The 17,524-nt window shown below is 47.3% G+C and overlaps 1 protein-coding gene across 2 annotated transcripts in view; it reads left to right on the forward strand.

Annotated features, from left to right (window-relative positions):
- Fam20a (FAM20A golgi associated secretory pathway pseudokinase) overlaps positions 1–17,082 on the forward strand; it is a 54,476-nt gene extending 37,394 nt beyond the window's left edge. Inside the window, exons 2-11 of one of the 2 annotated variants that reach the window (XM_087909838.1) lie at positions 4,475–4,659; positions 5,327–5,377; positions 6,869–6,947; positions 10,912–11,004; positions 11,821–11,936; positions 12,607–12,787; positions 13,866–13,975; positions 14,629–14,710; positions 15,102–15,161; positions 15,477–15,838. In XM_087909838.1, coding sequence (XP_087765964.1) covers positions 4,475–4,659; positions 5,327–5,377; positions 6,869–6,947; positions 10,912–11,004; positions 11,821–11,936; positions 12,607–12,787; positions 13,866–13,975; positions 14,629–14,710; positions 15,102–15,161; positions 15,477–15,483 — 964 coding nt within the window. In that variant the 3' untranslated portion in view covers positions 15,484–15,838. Of the gene's footprint in view, positions 1–4,474; positions 4,660–5,326; positions 5,378–6,868; positions 6,948–10,911; positions 11,005–11,820; positions 11,937–12,606; positions 12,788–13,865; positions 13,976–14,628; positions 14,711–15,101; positions 15,162–15,476; positions 15,839–16,436 lie in introns of those variants that run through there. The other variant, XM_087909837.1, reaches the window with a different exon arrangement.
- The last annotated feature ends 442 nt before the right edge of the window (positions 17,083–17,524 follow it).

A 17,524-nucleotide genomic window follows, 5' to 3' on the forward strand; every position in this document is an offset into this window, starting at 1 on the left:
AGACCAGGTCTGGGAATGAGATCATGGAATGTGCGAGGCCAACTTTAGAATTCTATCTATGAAAACATTCTCATATTTTCTTAGCACTGTGAGATTTGCTTTTTCAAAATGTATTCTGCCTTTGGTTACAGTAATCTACGGGACATGTCTATAATGAGGGCAGTGCCTGGTCCCCATTCTCCCCTTCCTTGAGCAATCTAAAGCCGGGGTCTCAAATTTCATTCTGGAGGTCAGAAATAGGAGAGAATGTGTAAACACAACTGTCTCAATCCATTTAAACCACTGTGACAAAACACCATAGACTGGGTGGCTCACAAATAAGAGAAATGTACTTCCCACCATTCTGAAGCCTGGAACTTTCAATATCAGCATGCTGGTCCATGTGACATCTAATATGTCCCTATTCCTGGTTCGTAGTCAATTAGCTTCTTGTTATCATTTTGCACCTCAAAAGAAGCAAGATTGTGTCTCTGGGGTATCTTCGAGGGACACTGATCTGATTTAGGAGGTCTCTGCTTTCTGGATCCAAACATTTCCCCCGGTCCCTCCTTCCAACAGCATCACTTAGGAGGCCAGGATTTCAGCATATGAACTGGAAGCGGGTACAGAAACATTTTGTCCACCATAATAATTAAGATCACAGATGGATGCAACCTCTGGCCTTGGAAGAGTCATGGGGGAGAAAGGAAAACTAAACATGGACATGAGATAGTGCCAAGATCACACAATAACTATTTTTTAATATTTTAAAGGCTATAATGTAAGAAAGGAATGTGTAGTGATGTTTCACTTCTTTGCCTAACTCCAGGAGCCTAAAATAAAACTCATTAGGGAAGGAAGAAGAAGATTTTTGGCTTCGTGCTAAGGGAGGTGAACAGATTGTTTGAGTTCCTCTGCTCATGGCACGATGTTCTCCTTGGCACTGCTCCAGACTGAAGAGGTAATAGCTTAATAAGATGACAAGAGGAAGGGGAGTTGGGTTAGGTGGACCTCTAGGTTCTTCCTCCTTCTCCTTCTTTTCTGTGTCTTCTCTTGTTCCCCTCGCCTTCACCTTCACCCCCACTCTTTCTCCTTCTCCTTCTTTGTTTTTGCATGCGCATGTAGAGGCCCATGGTTGAGTTCGGGCATCTTCCTTGATCACTCTCTACCTTATTCCCCGAGACAGGATCTCTCAATTCAACCCAGAGCTCACTCACATAGTTAGTCTATTTGGCTGGCTGGCTGGCTTCTCAGGGATCCCCTGTTTCTTCCTTCCAAGGTTTGAATTATGGAACAGTCACCATACCCACCCACTCTTTAAACAGGTTCTGGGGATCCAAACTCTGGCCATCTTGCTTGTTCACCAAGTGTTTTAGCCACTGAAACATCTCCCAAGCACCTACATACACACATTTTTATCCTTCCTTTTAAAAAGAAAAAATAAATGACATAGCTCAGGCTGACTTTGAACTTATTATGCAGCTGAGTATGACCTTGAACTTCTGATCCTCCTGCCCCTTCCTCCTGAGTTCTGGAATTTCGAGCCCACGTTTCACACCCAATTTATGTTGTGCTAAAGATCAAACCCAGGCCTTCACGCATGCTAGGCAAACACCCCATGAACTGAGAGCACATCTCCAGCATTCCCTTGAGTTCTTTCCAACCATGAGGTCATCGTATGACGATGACATTACTACTTCTTTTTCAGCTGTTTCTTTGGTCCAAATCCTCCAGTTTTTTTCTGCTTGTTCTCCATCATGATGGGAAATGTTACAGTCTAAAATCAGCTTCACCGCACCCTCTTTTCCAGTTACCTATTTTCATAGTCAAGTTTGAAAAAGCAGAAAATATGGAGTGTAGATAGAAAGGAAAAAACGGTAGATTATTCAAAGGCACAAGTATCTGGCCAGCAGAGCTTTGAGGGGTGACCATTGGGGTGAGACTCCGGAAAGAGAGCTGAAACCAAGGATAAGCAGAAGGATAAAGTATTGGCAAGACAGAGGTCTATCCAGCTATGTCTGGAGACAGCGCAGGGTCATAAACGCCAACAAAAACGGAACACAAGGAACAAGATTGATCCCACAGACTTGTGGTAGGAAGGTCAGTGAAATTTCCAAACCTGGTCTTGATAAGATTACTTATAGACTCAGAACCTAGCTAAGCAGGCAGCCTGACTTAGCCCTAGATGGAAAAGCAACTCTCAAAAGACCAAACAAACAGTGAATTCAAATGTCAAGAACAAAAGGTGGCAGAGGCCCAAAGTGGTCAGAGTGACTATTCAATGCCAAGCATTAAGAACTCCCCCAAAGACTAAGGAAGTCTTCATCCAACGAGTTGGAAGCCACGTCACTCATCGTTGGCTTTGGAAAGAACCAAGGCCAGATGCTGAAAGGCCAGTTCCCAGGTGACAGCATGCCCAGATGAACAGCCTAATCACGTCCCAGATTTCCAGGGTCATCTACAGCCAACAGCTTGAAAGCTTGATTAAAAATTGAATTTGTCATGGTCTCCTCGGGGCTTCTTAAACATGAAGGGAAATCGCTTTCATAAACATAAGATATAATAATTAATAATAATAAAATAACCAGGCAGGGGCAACGTGGGAATGAAGAAACAACTGATAGTGAAGAAATACACCCAGAGGAAGCTGGATCAGGCGGGCTGCACTCACACGGATAAAGGGCTCTACTATGCAATCAGGAAATTCAGCACATTTGGTTAGCAAGGCCGGTAGCTTGGTAGGAGAGCAGTCTCGGGTTCATGTTGCCGTCAACATGAAGGAGAAAGCTGAGAGTAAAAGTTTTTGCACACACTGGTCAATCATTCATAAACATTCAAACCTGGACCAGTGGAACGGTTTCTCATTTCTCTGGGACTCCCCTGGGGAAGGGTTTGCCACTCCCATGGGGTTGAGGCACTGGGGTAGTTGGCATGGCCATACCCAGGTCAACAATACAGATTTCCTCAGGAATTCACACACTATCCACACATCATTGAGCTTTGTTTTCACACTTAACCGAAGATGTATTCTAACACGTACTTCAAGAAAGGGTGAGGTCCCCGAGAACACTAAGGAAGAAAGAGCAGAGAAATCAGAAGAGCCAGAGGACCAAACGGACTGATGTGAAGCAGTGTCTTCTGGGTATGACAAGGATGCTGCAACCATGAACTCTCAACAGTACAGTGACCCGAACAAGACCCACTCAAGATCATACCAATCAACACGGCATCATGGATGAGGGTAGGGCTCTCAGGGCCACACCCCCACATCAGTGGATGGCTTCTGAGAAGGGAGAACAAGTTTTATTCTGGAATAAACCTCCAGATTGCAGGTTGGCCCTGCCCACACGGTCAGTCCCACAGCAAAGTACATAGGCACAGACTAACTATTCTCGGTAGGGTGTGCGTGTGTGTGTGTGTGTGTGTGTGTGTGTGTGTGTGTGTGTGTGTGTCTAATACAGAGGAAGACACCATGAATTTGAAAGTGGGGTGTTGGGGGATACTGGAGAAGTTGGAATGGGGAAGGAGAGGTGGATATAATGAAAATACTTTGTACTCATGTATAAAATTCCAAAAAATAAAAAAATTAAAGAATTTTTTAAAGCTCTGTTACCTGATCAAAAGTAGCTCACTGTCTGCAGATAAAATGACCTTTTTAAGATGAGGAAATGTCCCCAGCCCTTGTTCTCTAAACTAACAAAAATCATAAATTGCTAAGTCTGTCCACCCATGTGAGCTGGTGTTCACCATAGATGGGTAGAGATGGAGAGGAATAGTGCACATTGTCATGTGTTGACTATTTGCACACTCAGAATTCATTCACAAGTAGGAATATTAGCCCCAATGTACTGGAGTTTGAAGGTGAGTTTTTCTCTGTTTCCCTAATTACTTCCTAGGCATACCGCTTGCCTCCCAAGTGGGACTCTCTGAAACTGTAAATGCCTTGTAAGTGTGTGCTTTTATCCTTACAGGAAAATCTACTGTAAGGTCAGTCAGTGAACAGCTGTTCATCCTTTTCCTCGATGTCAGGACCCACACCCTCCGCGCCCCTTCTCCTCACCAGTTGCCTTCTCTCCACCAACTCCCTGCACCTTGGGACATAACATACTGTGAAATATTAAAAATAGACTTCTTATTGTCAAAGTGCAGCAAGGGTCCCAAAGTATAGGACGTGCCTACGTCTGCTCCTAGCCGTCTGCCTTTTTTTCATAGGATCTGCTACAGTTCGTAATCCAGTATTTGTGTCTATGCATAACCATGTAACTTGGCTATTTCTTGTTGAGACTGGAAGCTCTCTGAGGGCAAGGAGGAAACAGGGGTTGTTTGATCCCTGTGATATCCTAAAATCAGCCTAAGTCCTAGCCAGTAAAAGATGCTCAAATGCTTGTTGAATACGGGAATGCATAAATGGAGTGTTCAGAAAAAGTGTTTCCTTGGTTCTTAGCATTCTTATTCCTCCAATTTAACCACCCAATCACTCTTCTGGTTCTTCCAGGCGGCACAAGATATACAAAGAGCAATTCAACCTCACCTCCTGGGATCCCCCGTTGCAGCTCCGGCCAGAGGCCAGCTGGGTGCAGTTCCACTTGGGGATCAACAGCCACGGGCTATACTCTAGGTCCAGCCCTGTCGTCAGCAAGCTCCTCCATGACATGAGACACTTCCCTACCATCAGCGCTGGTGAGGTTCATGGGGTTAACCAGGAGGAACTGTCTTCCTCCCAGAGGCTGAACTGAGCCATCTCAGGTCAGGCTCCGGGAACTAGTCAAGGGTTGCCACGACTATATGATTATACAAGATTAATAAGAAGTCAAATGCGTTCCATTTGAAGGAGATCTTATAGCACTAATCTCATCACAGAGAGAAATCTAAGATGTAACAGAGACGTAGATGCTCTGCACTCTTCATGGAAAGTGATGTCATTGTTTACTGAGTGCATCCTTTGGACCAGGTGATGCATTCTTTCTTATACCCATCTGGCATGAACATCACTACCATTTACAAATGGGGTTAGGCAAGCCGGGCAAAGCCAATGCTGGAGCTAGGATTCGAGAGAGGCCTACTGACCCCAAGTTTGTGCTTTCAAGCACTTATGACAGGACAAGTGACATGGGAGTTATTAGCAGAGACTAAAATAGAGCAAGAATGGCTGGAGTATACAGGGACGGGCTAGAAAGAATGGAGTCTGGGCAGGAACAAGGAAGACACTGTAGCCTTCTGGGTCCTCATGCCTGAGATTCCCAAGCTTACATCAGTCCCTCCTCCTGTGGGCTGGGGTCCGAGCTGGGAACCTTTCTTTGTTGGGAACACGGCAGGAACCACTCATTGCCCTTCTTCTCCTTCACAGATTACAGCCAGGATGAAAAGGCCTTGCTGGGGGCCTGTGACTGCTCACAGAGTAAGTGGCCTGACCCAACCTTCAGTTTCCAACAGGGACTCTCTCTGACCAGTCTCTAGAACTCAACACTCCACCCAGCTGCCCACAGTAAAAGGCATCTTAGGAACTCTGGGGAGCATCAAAGTGGTCCAATGTGATGCAGGCCAGAGTACCATCAGCATCCTTAGGGAGCTTGTCAGAAACACAGAATCTCCATCTCTGCTCTGACTCTCTCCATCAGAATCTGACTGTTGACAGAATAGCTGGAGATTGGAATAGGATTTCAGACCCAAGAGGCACTTGTACAGGACAATGGTTCCTGGTGCTACATCTTACCCCTGAGGGCTTTGGAATGAGCTAGTGTCTAGCTCTGCCTCCAGACATCTGGGCTCAACTACAGAGAGGGAGGCCCATGGCAACGTTTTTTAGAATATCCCAGCGGATTCTCATGCAACCAAGGTTGAAACTTACTGGGGGGAAATGTCTGACAGAATGGGAAAGCCAGGAGAAAAAGGTATGGGGCTGTTCTCTGGGTGCTGCAAACCAGTCTCAGGTAGATCTGAACAGTGAGGCTTGCAAGCTGTCCCCAGCCCTGAGGGGCCTCCACTATTTACCTCGATGTGCTGAACACATCTCCACATATGCATGAGATGACACACACCTTGAGATGACACAAACCCGGAACTTGACAATCTTAAGCGGGAGAATCTTGAGTCCAGGGTCAAACTGTGCTACGTAAAAAAGTTCAAGGCTGACCTGTGCTATACACAGCATGACCCTATCTCAAGGTGGAGGAGGGAGAAGAAAGGAGAGGAGAGGAGGGGAAGGGAGGAAGGGAAGGAGAAGAGAAGAGAGGGGAGGAGAGGGGAGAGGGAAAGGAAAGGAAGGAATTGAAGAAAGGAGGGCACAGAAAAGAGATGAAAAGGCAAGAAGAGTAGGAAGGAGAAGGGAGGAGAGGCACGGAAAGGGAAGGGAAGACGACAGGTTAACAAGAGGCGTTAAGTGTCATGATAAATCTTCAAAGTCATGAATTCTCAGGTCCATACACGACATTCTCAAAAATACTCTTTTAAAACGGAAGCGAAAGCTCTTTCCTGGGTTTGATCCAAGCATCACAAACCAAATTTGATAAAAACAAGAATTTCACAGTCTTAAAGAATCTTAAATGGGAAGCCATTATGGACACAGACCTCTAATTCAAAGACAACATAGCAGGAAATCTTAAGATCACAACTGGAATCAAAAGAGAAGTCCGGTCCTTTTAAGAAAACAATCTATGGGGAGTTTCAGTGCATATATTTGGGCAATTCTATTCCCCAAATATCTGTCCTCTTCCCAAACTGACAGAATAACCATACTGAGTCTTCTGAACACGACCAGACAGGGTAGGGTTTGCCCCTAAATCTTCACAAAGCATGTTGCCTTTGGGGTCTTCTGCAGTAGCAGAAAAGGACTGGGTTTATGAATGGTGCCTCAGCCCTGGACTGAGATATGACCCTTTACCCCTCATAGTTGTGAAACCCAGTGGGGTCCACCTGAAGCTGGTTCTGAGGTTCTCGGACTTCGGGAAAGCCATGTTCAAACCCATGAGGTAAGTGAAGTCTTCCTCACCACCATGCCCCTGATGGTAACTCTGGAGGTAACCCAGTATCCTCATTCATGTCTGCCCCACATGTAGAAATATGTAGGTGAGAGCGGTAATAACTAAAAACAATAATAGCCACTCTTATTGTTGAGTTGGGTCCTCGGTAGCATCAGCGCTTCACACACGACATGAATTGTGGGTTTGGACATCAACAGTCTCATGAACCTCATGACCCAAGTGTTACTATAATGTCCACCCCAAGGTGAACTTAACAACCACATGAGAAGCCAGATTCTCAGAGACTCCACACTGCACATAGCAGGCCCAAGAATTACAGCCAAGCAGCTAGACTGCTGAGCTGGCTCGCTCCTGTAATGAATCCTCACCCTTGCCCAAGACCAACAACCACCCTCTCTTTGACATCGTAAAGTTTACTTCACACAATACTTGCTTTGGCTGAAAACAATGAACAATGAAGTCCTGTCCATGTATACGCTTATCTGTATTTTATTCATAACAACACTTTCCATGTCTTCGAGCTTTATAGTACATGTCCATGAGTGAAATGACGGCAGACTTTGGTATGTGCATGCATTCATGTGTGTGGGAGTGTGTGAGCATGTGTGAATAGGTAGGTGTCTGTCTGTCTATGTCTGTGTGCATGTGTACACTACCAGCCCCCAGTGGGTCTGCAGGCCAGAGGTCTGGGTCTCCTGGAATAGAGACCAATGCCTTGGTCCAGTAGAATGTTCTCTTGTGGATGACATAAATAGGAAAGAATGTCCCCATATAGGGTTTCATAGCTCGAGTCACGTGTTCCTCCAGAGTTTTCTGCCTTCTTGTGCTGTTTATTCTTGTTAACTTAGATCCACACTTTGCGGTTCACTGACCGAGGAGAAGCCTACTGAACAGCCCAGTCACTGGCAGTGGTGGTAGAGCCTAGAGATCTGGGCTATGAATGTGTCTCAGCCTTCTGACTTAAGGAACAAAAGCGCCTCCTTAAGTACAGGGTTGCAGTCAGTGAGCTGCGTGTTGGATTCCCTTTGGAACTTTGGACAGCTGCAATGTCTCGGTCCCACTTCCTCAGTGTCCAGTGGGCTTGCCCTAGCCCCGCCCCCCAGGATCCCAAGGCTGGAGCAAACCTGAGAACCCTATATATAAGAAATTTCCTCCATCAGAAACGCAAAAACCAAGTTGCTTACTTGATTTTAATATACAACCATTCAGTGGTATGAAACATATGACTATCATCTGTTCATATTTATTGTTTTTTTTAAATCCCACCACCCACCATATAGAACTATCCATGATATTAAAAAATGTTGCCTGGGACATTCACATTTCATTTGCCAAAAGCACTTGCATTGGTCCTTATCATCCCTGAGGTCAGGCTGAGTGTCAGTGCTAAGCCAAGAGGGAGTTCTTTCCCCTCCCATCCCAACACCACTGCTGATTTGGTTGATGCTCGTCCAGATTCCATCAGGTCACATAACCAGCACAGATGAGGCCCTTCCCACCATGTCATTTTGCATAGCTGTGACCAAATACCCAAGAAAAGCCAACCAACAGAAGAAAGGTTTGTCTTGGCTCACAGTTTCAAAGGGCTCCATCCACTGTGGCAGGGAGGGCGTGTTGGAGCAAAGCAGTTCTTACCAGATTATCCAGCAGGCAGAGAAAATGGTGCAGAGGATGGGAACATGCAAGATGGGCCCAGCGACCTACCCCTGCCTTCTTTCTCTCACTGCCTTCCCAAAATGCCATCATATTATGGTTTCCTTGACTTTAGAAAGATCATCATACTCACACCCAGAAGGATGTCTTGCTAACATCCTAGGCTTTTCTGAATTTAATCCCATTGCCTGTGAAGTTTGTAACCATCCCACAGCTAAAGAACCTGCCTCGGTCAGATAAGTAAACCATGCAAGACATTGAATACAAAAGCACTCCTTTCCCTAAGGACAATTTCAGGAGGGAATCTCATCTTATAGACAAACATACAGAGCACTAAAGTCAACAAATTGTGTGTGCACATGTGCGAGTGTGTGTCTATGCTTGTGTCTTTCTCTGTGTGTCTGTGTGTGTGTGTGTGTGTGTGTGCGTGTGTGTGTCTGTTTGCAGGTACTTCCATGTGCATGTGAGTATGTGTGTATATGTGTGTGTGGCTGCAGGTACTTGTGTCTGTCTGTCTGTCTGTGTAACTGCAGGTGTTTCCATGGGTGTGGAGTCCAGAGGATGGCCTTGGGTATCTGTTCTGCAAGTCCTGTTTATTTTGTTAGTTTGTTCTTTGAGACAGAGTGTCTCACTGGCATAGAACTCACCAAGTAGGTGAGTGTCTCTACCTCTCCAGCACTGATGACGTCAAGCTCTTTTTTTTTTTTAATATGGATTCTCAGTTCTGATTGAACATCAGCATCAGCCCTCTTGCTTGCAGACTGAGCTATCTCTCCAGGCCTTGTGTCTTTATGTCTTATTTTTAAGAGGCAGGGTTTTTCCACGCCTGGTCAAGTCATCTTCATGTCTTGACCTCCCAGATGGCTGTGCTCTTAAATCAGAGCCACAACAGTGAGCAGACAGCCATGAGCAGAACCCCTGCCAGGTGTGTGACTCTTCAGTGTCCTGCTTCTCTGAACAAACTCCATCAGTAGGGTGCTGGTCATCAGAGAGTTCTAAATTACGAGTACCCACAAGATGGTACCAGTTAGAGCAGGCCAACTAACGAGCACTGGTAAAGGAACGAAACAAAAAAGAGGGAAGAAAAATGATATAACACAAAGTTTCATCCATAATTCTATGAAATTTAGTTCAAAAACCAAGTATGGTATCATTTTTAATGCATTTTTTCTTTTTAAAATGTATGTGTGTCTTTCCTCTGAGTAAGTTAGAGGGAAAAGCACTTGTTCCCTTGCAACAAGAATGTAAATTTATCTTTGGAAAGGATAAATTCTAAGCATGAGGGTGATCCTTTTACGTGTGTGTGTGTGTGTGTGAGAGAGAGAGAGAGAGAGAGAGAGAGAGAGACAGAGAGACAGAGACAGAGACAGAGAATGAGAGAGAAAAAGGGGGGGCACTTCTCTGTGTACCCCTGGCTGTCCTGGAACTCACTCTGTAAACCAGGCTAAGGTGTGAGTCTCCACCACCCAGCCACCTTCCGATTTTAAATCCATCATATTCCACATGTAAAATCTGAGAAATTTTATATTCTTACAGGAGAGCCAGGAGAGCGCAGCATCCAGCAAGGCCCTCAGCCTGGATGTGAGGGCTAAGCTAGACCTGGCCACATCTCTAGGATCCACTTCCACAGCCTCACTGCGGGGTTTCAGGATTGACTTGGGCTCTCTTTTGGCAGCATGCCTTACTACTTGGCTTGGGGAAGCTGGCTGTTTGCGTGGTTGTTTGTGGTTTGACGCCTGTTTATGCTTACCTTTGCTTTCCCGGTCCTTGGAGCAGGTTGACACGCTGTACTATAAAATCATTCGAAAATGGTCATCCTTTATCATTTATTAGTGAGAAAGTGAAGTCAGTACGGAGGCCAGAAGTCAGCCCAGGATGCCAGAAGCGCTTCCTAACATCTAACCACACCTAACCACACCTCCTGGCACGCTTCTCAAGGTGGTTCAAAACCTCACCTTTTCTCAAACTTGGGCATCTAGATCCCCACCACCACTTCTAATAACCTGCGTTCTCCAGCTAACACCCTCACAAGAATGCTTGGTTTTCTTCCCTTGATTTTTTGGGCAAATCAGCCGCTATCTCCCAAAGCTTCTTAAGCAGGAAACTTAGCAATGACGGTGCCTATAAAAAGCCTGCCTTTTCCTGCGTTACATGTCTCCTCCCCACTCAGGAAGGGAGAGGCCCCATCCTAATTTGTGGGTCCACCATCTACACCCACATGAAAAGCATCAGACAGGCTCTCTCCTCGGGCTTACTATGGAAGGCTGAGTCCAGGGCATGATTCCTTCCTTCCTTCCAGACAGCAACGAGAGGAGGAGACGCCCGAGAACTTCTTCTATTTCATAGACTTTCAGAGACACAACGCTGAGGTCGCAGCTTTCCACCTGGACAGGTAGGTGTGGCCCCTGGAGATGACACAGACTTCAAAGGCCAATCCCACAGGGAGGGGTGCTACCCAGACCTCTGGGAAGAACTCGACAATACTTGCTTCTTCTGGCTTTTCATCTCTTTTACCTCAAGTGTAGTGCCTTCAATTTTTCCTTCCAACCCCATTAGGTTAAACATGCAAGACCTTTAAATGTAATGAACAATTTATGCATGTTTTTTATTTTATCTTTATGTTATTATTAATCCTTTTGTTTGTTTTGCTGAGATGGACTGTTATATAGCCCAGCTTGGCCTCTACTTCACTCCATAGCTGAGGCTAGATTTGAACTCCCAATCCTCCAGTCTCTGCTTCCCAAATGTTGGAACTACAGGTATACAACACTATGCCTGGAAAAATGAAACAACTTAGAAGACAGTCACATTGCCATGATAGCTATGACATTACCCTCTGTCCTATTTCCCGACCTGGAGATGAGAAATGCAATCCTATTTGCCACGAGATCAGAACACGTATTTGGTCGAGATCCTCAAGTGACTAGCATGCATGTTCAAGTCTGAGAAATACTGACCAGGACACAATGTGGATGCTGGGAGCATTCACCCGGGAGCTCAATGGAAGAAGGCCCCTTCCTGCATAACTTTTGGGGTGGGATTTGCCCTGGACTTGATCGGGTCCACACAGCAGGAACTTTCTGAGCAGCTACACCGCTGCTCTATTCAGACACACAAGCCAGGTTCTAACATGCTTTGGCACAGGTACGGGGCTCTTCCCCAGCCCCTGACTATCCCTCAAATCTGAACAAGGCTCCTTCTCTTTCAGAATTCTGGACTTCCGACGGGTGCCACCAACGGTGGGGAGGCTAGTGAATGTCACCAAGGAAATCCTAGAGGTCACCAAGAACGAAATCCTACAGAGTGTTTTCTTTGTCTCTCCAGGTGCAGTATCAACCAGAGGCATCATGTCCACCGTTAGGTTCAGTGGTGTTTTGAGCTCTGCTATTAACACACGCATTGTTGGGGTAGGAGGGTGCTGCCGCCCAACACTTTCACCCATGTCTGCTTAAACATAACACCAGATAAACTAGGTGTGTGCGATGCTGAGCCATCCCCACAATGCTGGCCTCCTGGGAGCCAGAGATTATCCATCCAGCCTACCAAAGAATGTTCACCACTGATGACGTAGGGGCGATCGGTAATGAAAAGTCCCCAGACTATCTTACAAAAGATACAGCTTTAATAAAAACAGAAGAGAAAACTTACACAGAGTCTCACCCTGATGGAACGCTGGATCCAAGCCAGGTTGAGGGGGGCGGGGGGTGGCTTCCACCCACCAAGTTTATAGGTAAACTTTTGCCTTAGGGCGACACGCCCCACGAACAGAATGTGATTGGCTGAACTTCCCTATCACACCACACAATAGGATGCTCTGAGACATTTGAAACTTGGTACCCAAGATGTTCTGTTTAGTAGCATCTTCTAGGCCCAACAGCCTTTTCCCAAGCTGGGAGTTCAAAATCCCCATCCTACTCCCAAGGGGTTTCTTAGGGCAGAAGATGGCATAGCTCTAAGCCCTCACTTTACTTCTCTCTCCTCCCTCCACTTCCAGCTAACAACGTGTGCTTCTTCGCCAAGTGTCCGTACATGTGCAAGACTGAGTATGCTGTCTGCGGCAACCCACACCTGCTAGAGGGCTCCCTCTCTGCCTTCCTGCCGTCCCTCAACCTGGCCCCCAGGCTGTCGGTGCCCAACCCCTGGATACGCTCCTACTCACTGTCGGGAAAAGAGGAGTGAGTTGGCTTCCTGACCACAGCACCAGGGCCCTGTGGTCCCGCTCTTCGGAGTGGCCACAACTACCACTAACAGCTGCCCTGGTCCTCTTATTGATCCTAGGGCCAACAGATAAGACGGCCGTTTCCTGCCGCTCATGTACTGGGCTATAAAGTGCTTATTCTATAGCAAAGAACCACATAGAAAGCTAGGAAGATGCTCAGTGGGTAGTGCTTGCCATGCAAGCATGGAGACCAGAGTTCAGATTCCCACTTAAAGCCAGGCAAGTATGGCAGCTACCTGTCATCTGAGCATACAAGAGACAGAGATGCTGGATCCTCACCACAAAGTAGCTAGATAGACCAGTGAGAACTGGCCAGTTCTGGGTTCAGCAAAGACGTCACTTCAATAAATAAAGTGGGGAGGGATGGAGGAAGGCACTGGACATCAACTTCAGGCCCCACATACATGTGCACATACACACATGAACATGTGTACATATACACATGCATACCACATGTACCTCAATAAAGACGTACACAGAGCTGAGGGAGTGAAACTCTGAGCAAGACCCACTGGCTGTATGCCCAGGGCCTAGTATATCTGCACAGCAGACACACCAAAGGGCTGGGCTCAATGAACAGGTCCGTTGGCAAATCACCGCGAATCTAATGGGAAGAAAAGATGACAGAATTTCTGACAGACAGGACTTTGTGAGGCTGTGTGAAGGCAGGGCATGTAGCAGAGGCCAGTCTGTGGGGGTTCATGGGTGGTGTAGGAGTTCTGGAGGACCAAGACCAACCAGGTGTGATGCCTGCCTTCCCACCACCTGCTCTGTGACACCCTCTAGCATGTGACACCCCACTTAACACTCAGCAAAGTCAAAGGACCCCGAACCTCCCCATCACCTGGAATCTGCAACCTCCCTTCCCCAGAGTCCTCCTGAAGAGAGCCAGCTACCACCTGGCATCCTGGGATCACTAGCCCAGGGCAAGCTTGGGGGAGCAGGGATTCGGGAACGTGGGGATCGTGTGGAGAGGGCCCCCAACACCCTGGCATCTTGGCTTTTCCAGCCCCAGGACTTCTTCTCCCCCTCAGGTGGGAGCTCAACCCCCTCTACTGCGACACAGTAAAGCAGATCTACCCGTACAACAGCAGCAACAGGCTCCTCGGCATCATCGACATGGCCATCTTTGACTTCCTGATTGGTAGGTACCCCACGCAGGGCACCTGGCAGAACTGTACTGTCTGTGCTTTGCCGAGGATTCTGGGAGACCTGAGCAAAGTCACAGCCTGGATGAGGAGGGGTGAAGAGCCCTGCATCTCCCATATTCTCGGGGGGTGAAGTCCAAGGAAACAAAGTTAACACGCCCTGGTTTCTTGGAAGAGGGTTGGGGTGGCACAGGTATTGAAGGGGTTGCCACTGGTGAGACAGACGCACCACCCTGCCATAAGGCCCGAGTGGGAATCAGACCAGAAGCTGGGTGTTCTCTTCACTCAGGAGAGGAAGCCAGCATGAAGGTGAGAAATAAGTATATAGCAATTGGGAGGGCCAAAGCGAGATCTTGGCTCCACAAACCAATAATTCTACCATCTAGTCCCGCTGTGATTAGGCAATGATGATGCATGTTTGAGGATGTCTGGACTGAGAAAACCCAACACTGACATGTACAAGAGGCACAGCGGCACAGTTCTGCTCACTAGGCTGCCAGGCTGAGGCTGGGGGAGGGGTAGAGAAAAAGCCTGGAACCAGGCTGTGCTCAACACTCAGGCTCCTGTGTTCCACTCCCGGAAGGCAGGTCAGGATCTTTTGGACCTGTGGCCTTCAAACCCTTGCTCTGATCACTCCCCTCCGTTGCAGGAAACATGGACCGCCACCATTATGAGATGTTCACCAAGTTTGGGGATGACGGGTACCTTATTCATCTTGATAATGCCAGAGGGTAAGCTCCAGTGCCCACGTCCCAGCTCTCCCTGTCTCCAGCCATGCTTCCTGCAGCCGCTTGGACACTGGAAGCCCTGAGGCCTGCACTTTGCTAAGTACCACTGAGCCTCCAGTGTAAGAGCACTCTGGGGCCCACCAGTGAACCAGGCTGAGTCCTCCTATCTTTTCACTAGTCCTTACTTTCCTATAAGCAGCGAGCCTCAGGCTGGCCTGCAGAGGCAGGCGGAGCTTGGTTGTAACTTCAGAGGCTTCTGTGACCTGAGGAGGGAGCTGTTGAGACAGCTGCCATGTCTGGCACCTTACCCCAGTTAATTCAATAAAGTGTAAGGGAAGAGAGCATCTGGAGTGTGAAAGACTCCAGGCCTGCTGAAGCCCATTTCTCCTCCTAGGTTTGGACGACATTCCCAGGACGAAATCTCCATCCTCGCCCCTCTCTCACAGTGTTGCATGTAAGTGTTTGTTCTATGACATACTAAGGGCAGGCGGCAATTCAGACATTTCGTCCTGCTTGAAGCCTACCATGAAAGCCTTCATCGCTTTTCCCTGGTCAAGGACATTATGGACAGAATGATGTCAGCTGCCTTGCTTCCCACAGTGCAACTTTCCCTAGCAAAATCTGCTTCAGCAGAAACTGAGTTTAGGTCTGATCTTTTAAAGTCACCAACTTTAATCTCTGGCCCACTCTGATAATGATCCACTTTTGCAGATACCAGTGCTCTTTGGTATTAATAATCAGCCCTTTACTTTTTCTGGTCCTCATGTAGGCTCTGAAACATTGCTATTTCATCACCATCTAAGCAAAACCCTGACCGAAGTCTGGTAAGCTGGGTCAGACTGCAATTCCACCCCCCTCTCCAAAGGACACCGACTTCTGTATCTTTGGCATTTTAGCCAGGCTGGTGACAGTAGGGTCTCTCTTGGCTATAGCTAATTATAAAGGTGTGACTCCGACCTAACAAAACCATCCCATTGGTTCCCTTGGCACATGCGTGATCCAAATCAACTCCTTGGGTTAATTTAAGCATCTCTCCCCTGGAAAGGATGAGTGGTTGTTTGTATCCAAAATCAGCCAGTTATGCTGCTTGCCTGAGTCTAAAAGAAATCAAAACTCTAAAGTCAAAATGGACCTAGTGGCTTGTCATTCCTACGGTTTTAGAATCTGACACAGGAGACACATTCTGAGGTTGGCAAGTGGAGCTTAGATGTTTAGACAACAATTTCATTCACCTACTGGAAGTTTCTTCCATCAGCTTTAAATCTTAAAAAAAAAAAAAAAATTTAAAAAAAACTCAAGTGCCACTTCATTTGGCTCTGTCATCACCATCAGAGTAATGGCTTATGACTTGGCATCACCATGGATGGCATTACAATTACTAGAGTTCTCGATTCAGTGGGTAAAGGGACCAGAGTTGATCTCCAGGACCCACATGGTAGAAAGAACCAAGTCGAAGTTGCCCTCTGACTTACACACACACATGCACGCGTGCGCGCACACAGACGTGACAGAGTGCTAACAGCCTGGCAACTCCTGACTAAAGACGATTGGACGAAGGCTGCTGCCCAACTAATTCTTCTTCTGCGTGGCTTTCACTGAAATGTGTTTGCCTAGAAATAATATCTCCAAGGATACAAGCTGCAAGAGCTGTTGGTGGGGACTGGGCAAGTGCGGACCAAGCTACTCTCCTTAATTTGCTGACCTGGTTCTACTGGCTTTGTCTCACCAGGATAAAACAGAAAACACTGCTGCACCTTCAGCTGCTGGCGCAGGCTGACTACAGACTCAGTGACGTCATGCGGGAGTCACTCCTAGAAGACCAGCTTGCCCCAGTCCTCACAGAACCCCACCTGCTGGCCCTGGACCGCAGACTCCAAATCATCCTGAAGACAGTAGAGGACTGCATAGAGGCCCACGGGGAACAGAGGGTCGTGGCTGATAGCCCAGCACAGCGGTCAGCCCCAGACTCTGGCCAGGCTAATCTGACAAGCTAACAGCTAGCTCTAAAGGAGAAACCTCAGGACACACAATTGGAGCCAGCCGCGGGTGATGGTGTGGGGCCCCTGCTGCCCCATTCCACCCTGGGGTGCTGCAGACCAAGTCATGAGCTCAGGGAGGAGGCAGGAATGCTTTGAAAGAGCAAGTGGGATCCACTGAGCCTTAACTTTTGGATGGAGGTCACTGCTTTTACAGTGCACTGGATGGGGCTCAATCTTCCTAGCAAGCTCTGGCTCCGGCAAGGCCGTCAAGGCTGCGGACTGTCTTCTGAGCACACTGGGAAACCTGGATCTGGGCCAGGCTTGGAAGGTGTGGAGGCCCTGTTCCCAGGAAGTTTTTACTCTACCTTGTCAAATAAAGGGACATCAAGTAGATAACTGGCCTCCTCCAAGTCCTTCCTGTATATGAAGGTACTATATACAGCCTGTTCCATTTTTAAAAAAAAAAAATCTCATCTTCCAAATGACTTAAAATCTATAAATCTCAAGTTGATGCAAAAATAAACATCACCCTTCCCACTGACATTCCAGTCCCTAACACTATTTAAATACAATAATCCCCACCACGTCACTCTCCAGTAACTTCTTGGAAATACTAACCAAAGGTAAATTTGCTCAGAAGAGGGGCACTTCTGTCTGAAGAGTACTGGCAACTGAGGGGCGGTGTGGCTCACAGCTGGCTGAGTGCTTGCTTAGCAGATGCAGAGCCCTGGGTTTGACCCCCACCCCCCAGCACCACATAAAACCAGGCAGGCTGGCAATGCTCACAATGCCAGCACTCAGGAGGACCAGAAATTCAGACATCCTCAGCTACACAGTG

The sequence above is a fragment of the Myodes glareolus genome, chromosome 9 (genome assembly GCF_982192425.1).
Source record: "Myodes glareolus chromosome 9, mMyoGla1.1, whole genome shotgun sequence".
In the NCBI taxonomy this organism is placed as follows: domain Eukaryota; kingdom Metazoa; phylum Chordata; class Mammalia; order Rodentia; family Cricetidae; genus Myodes; species Myodes glareolus.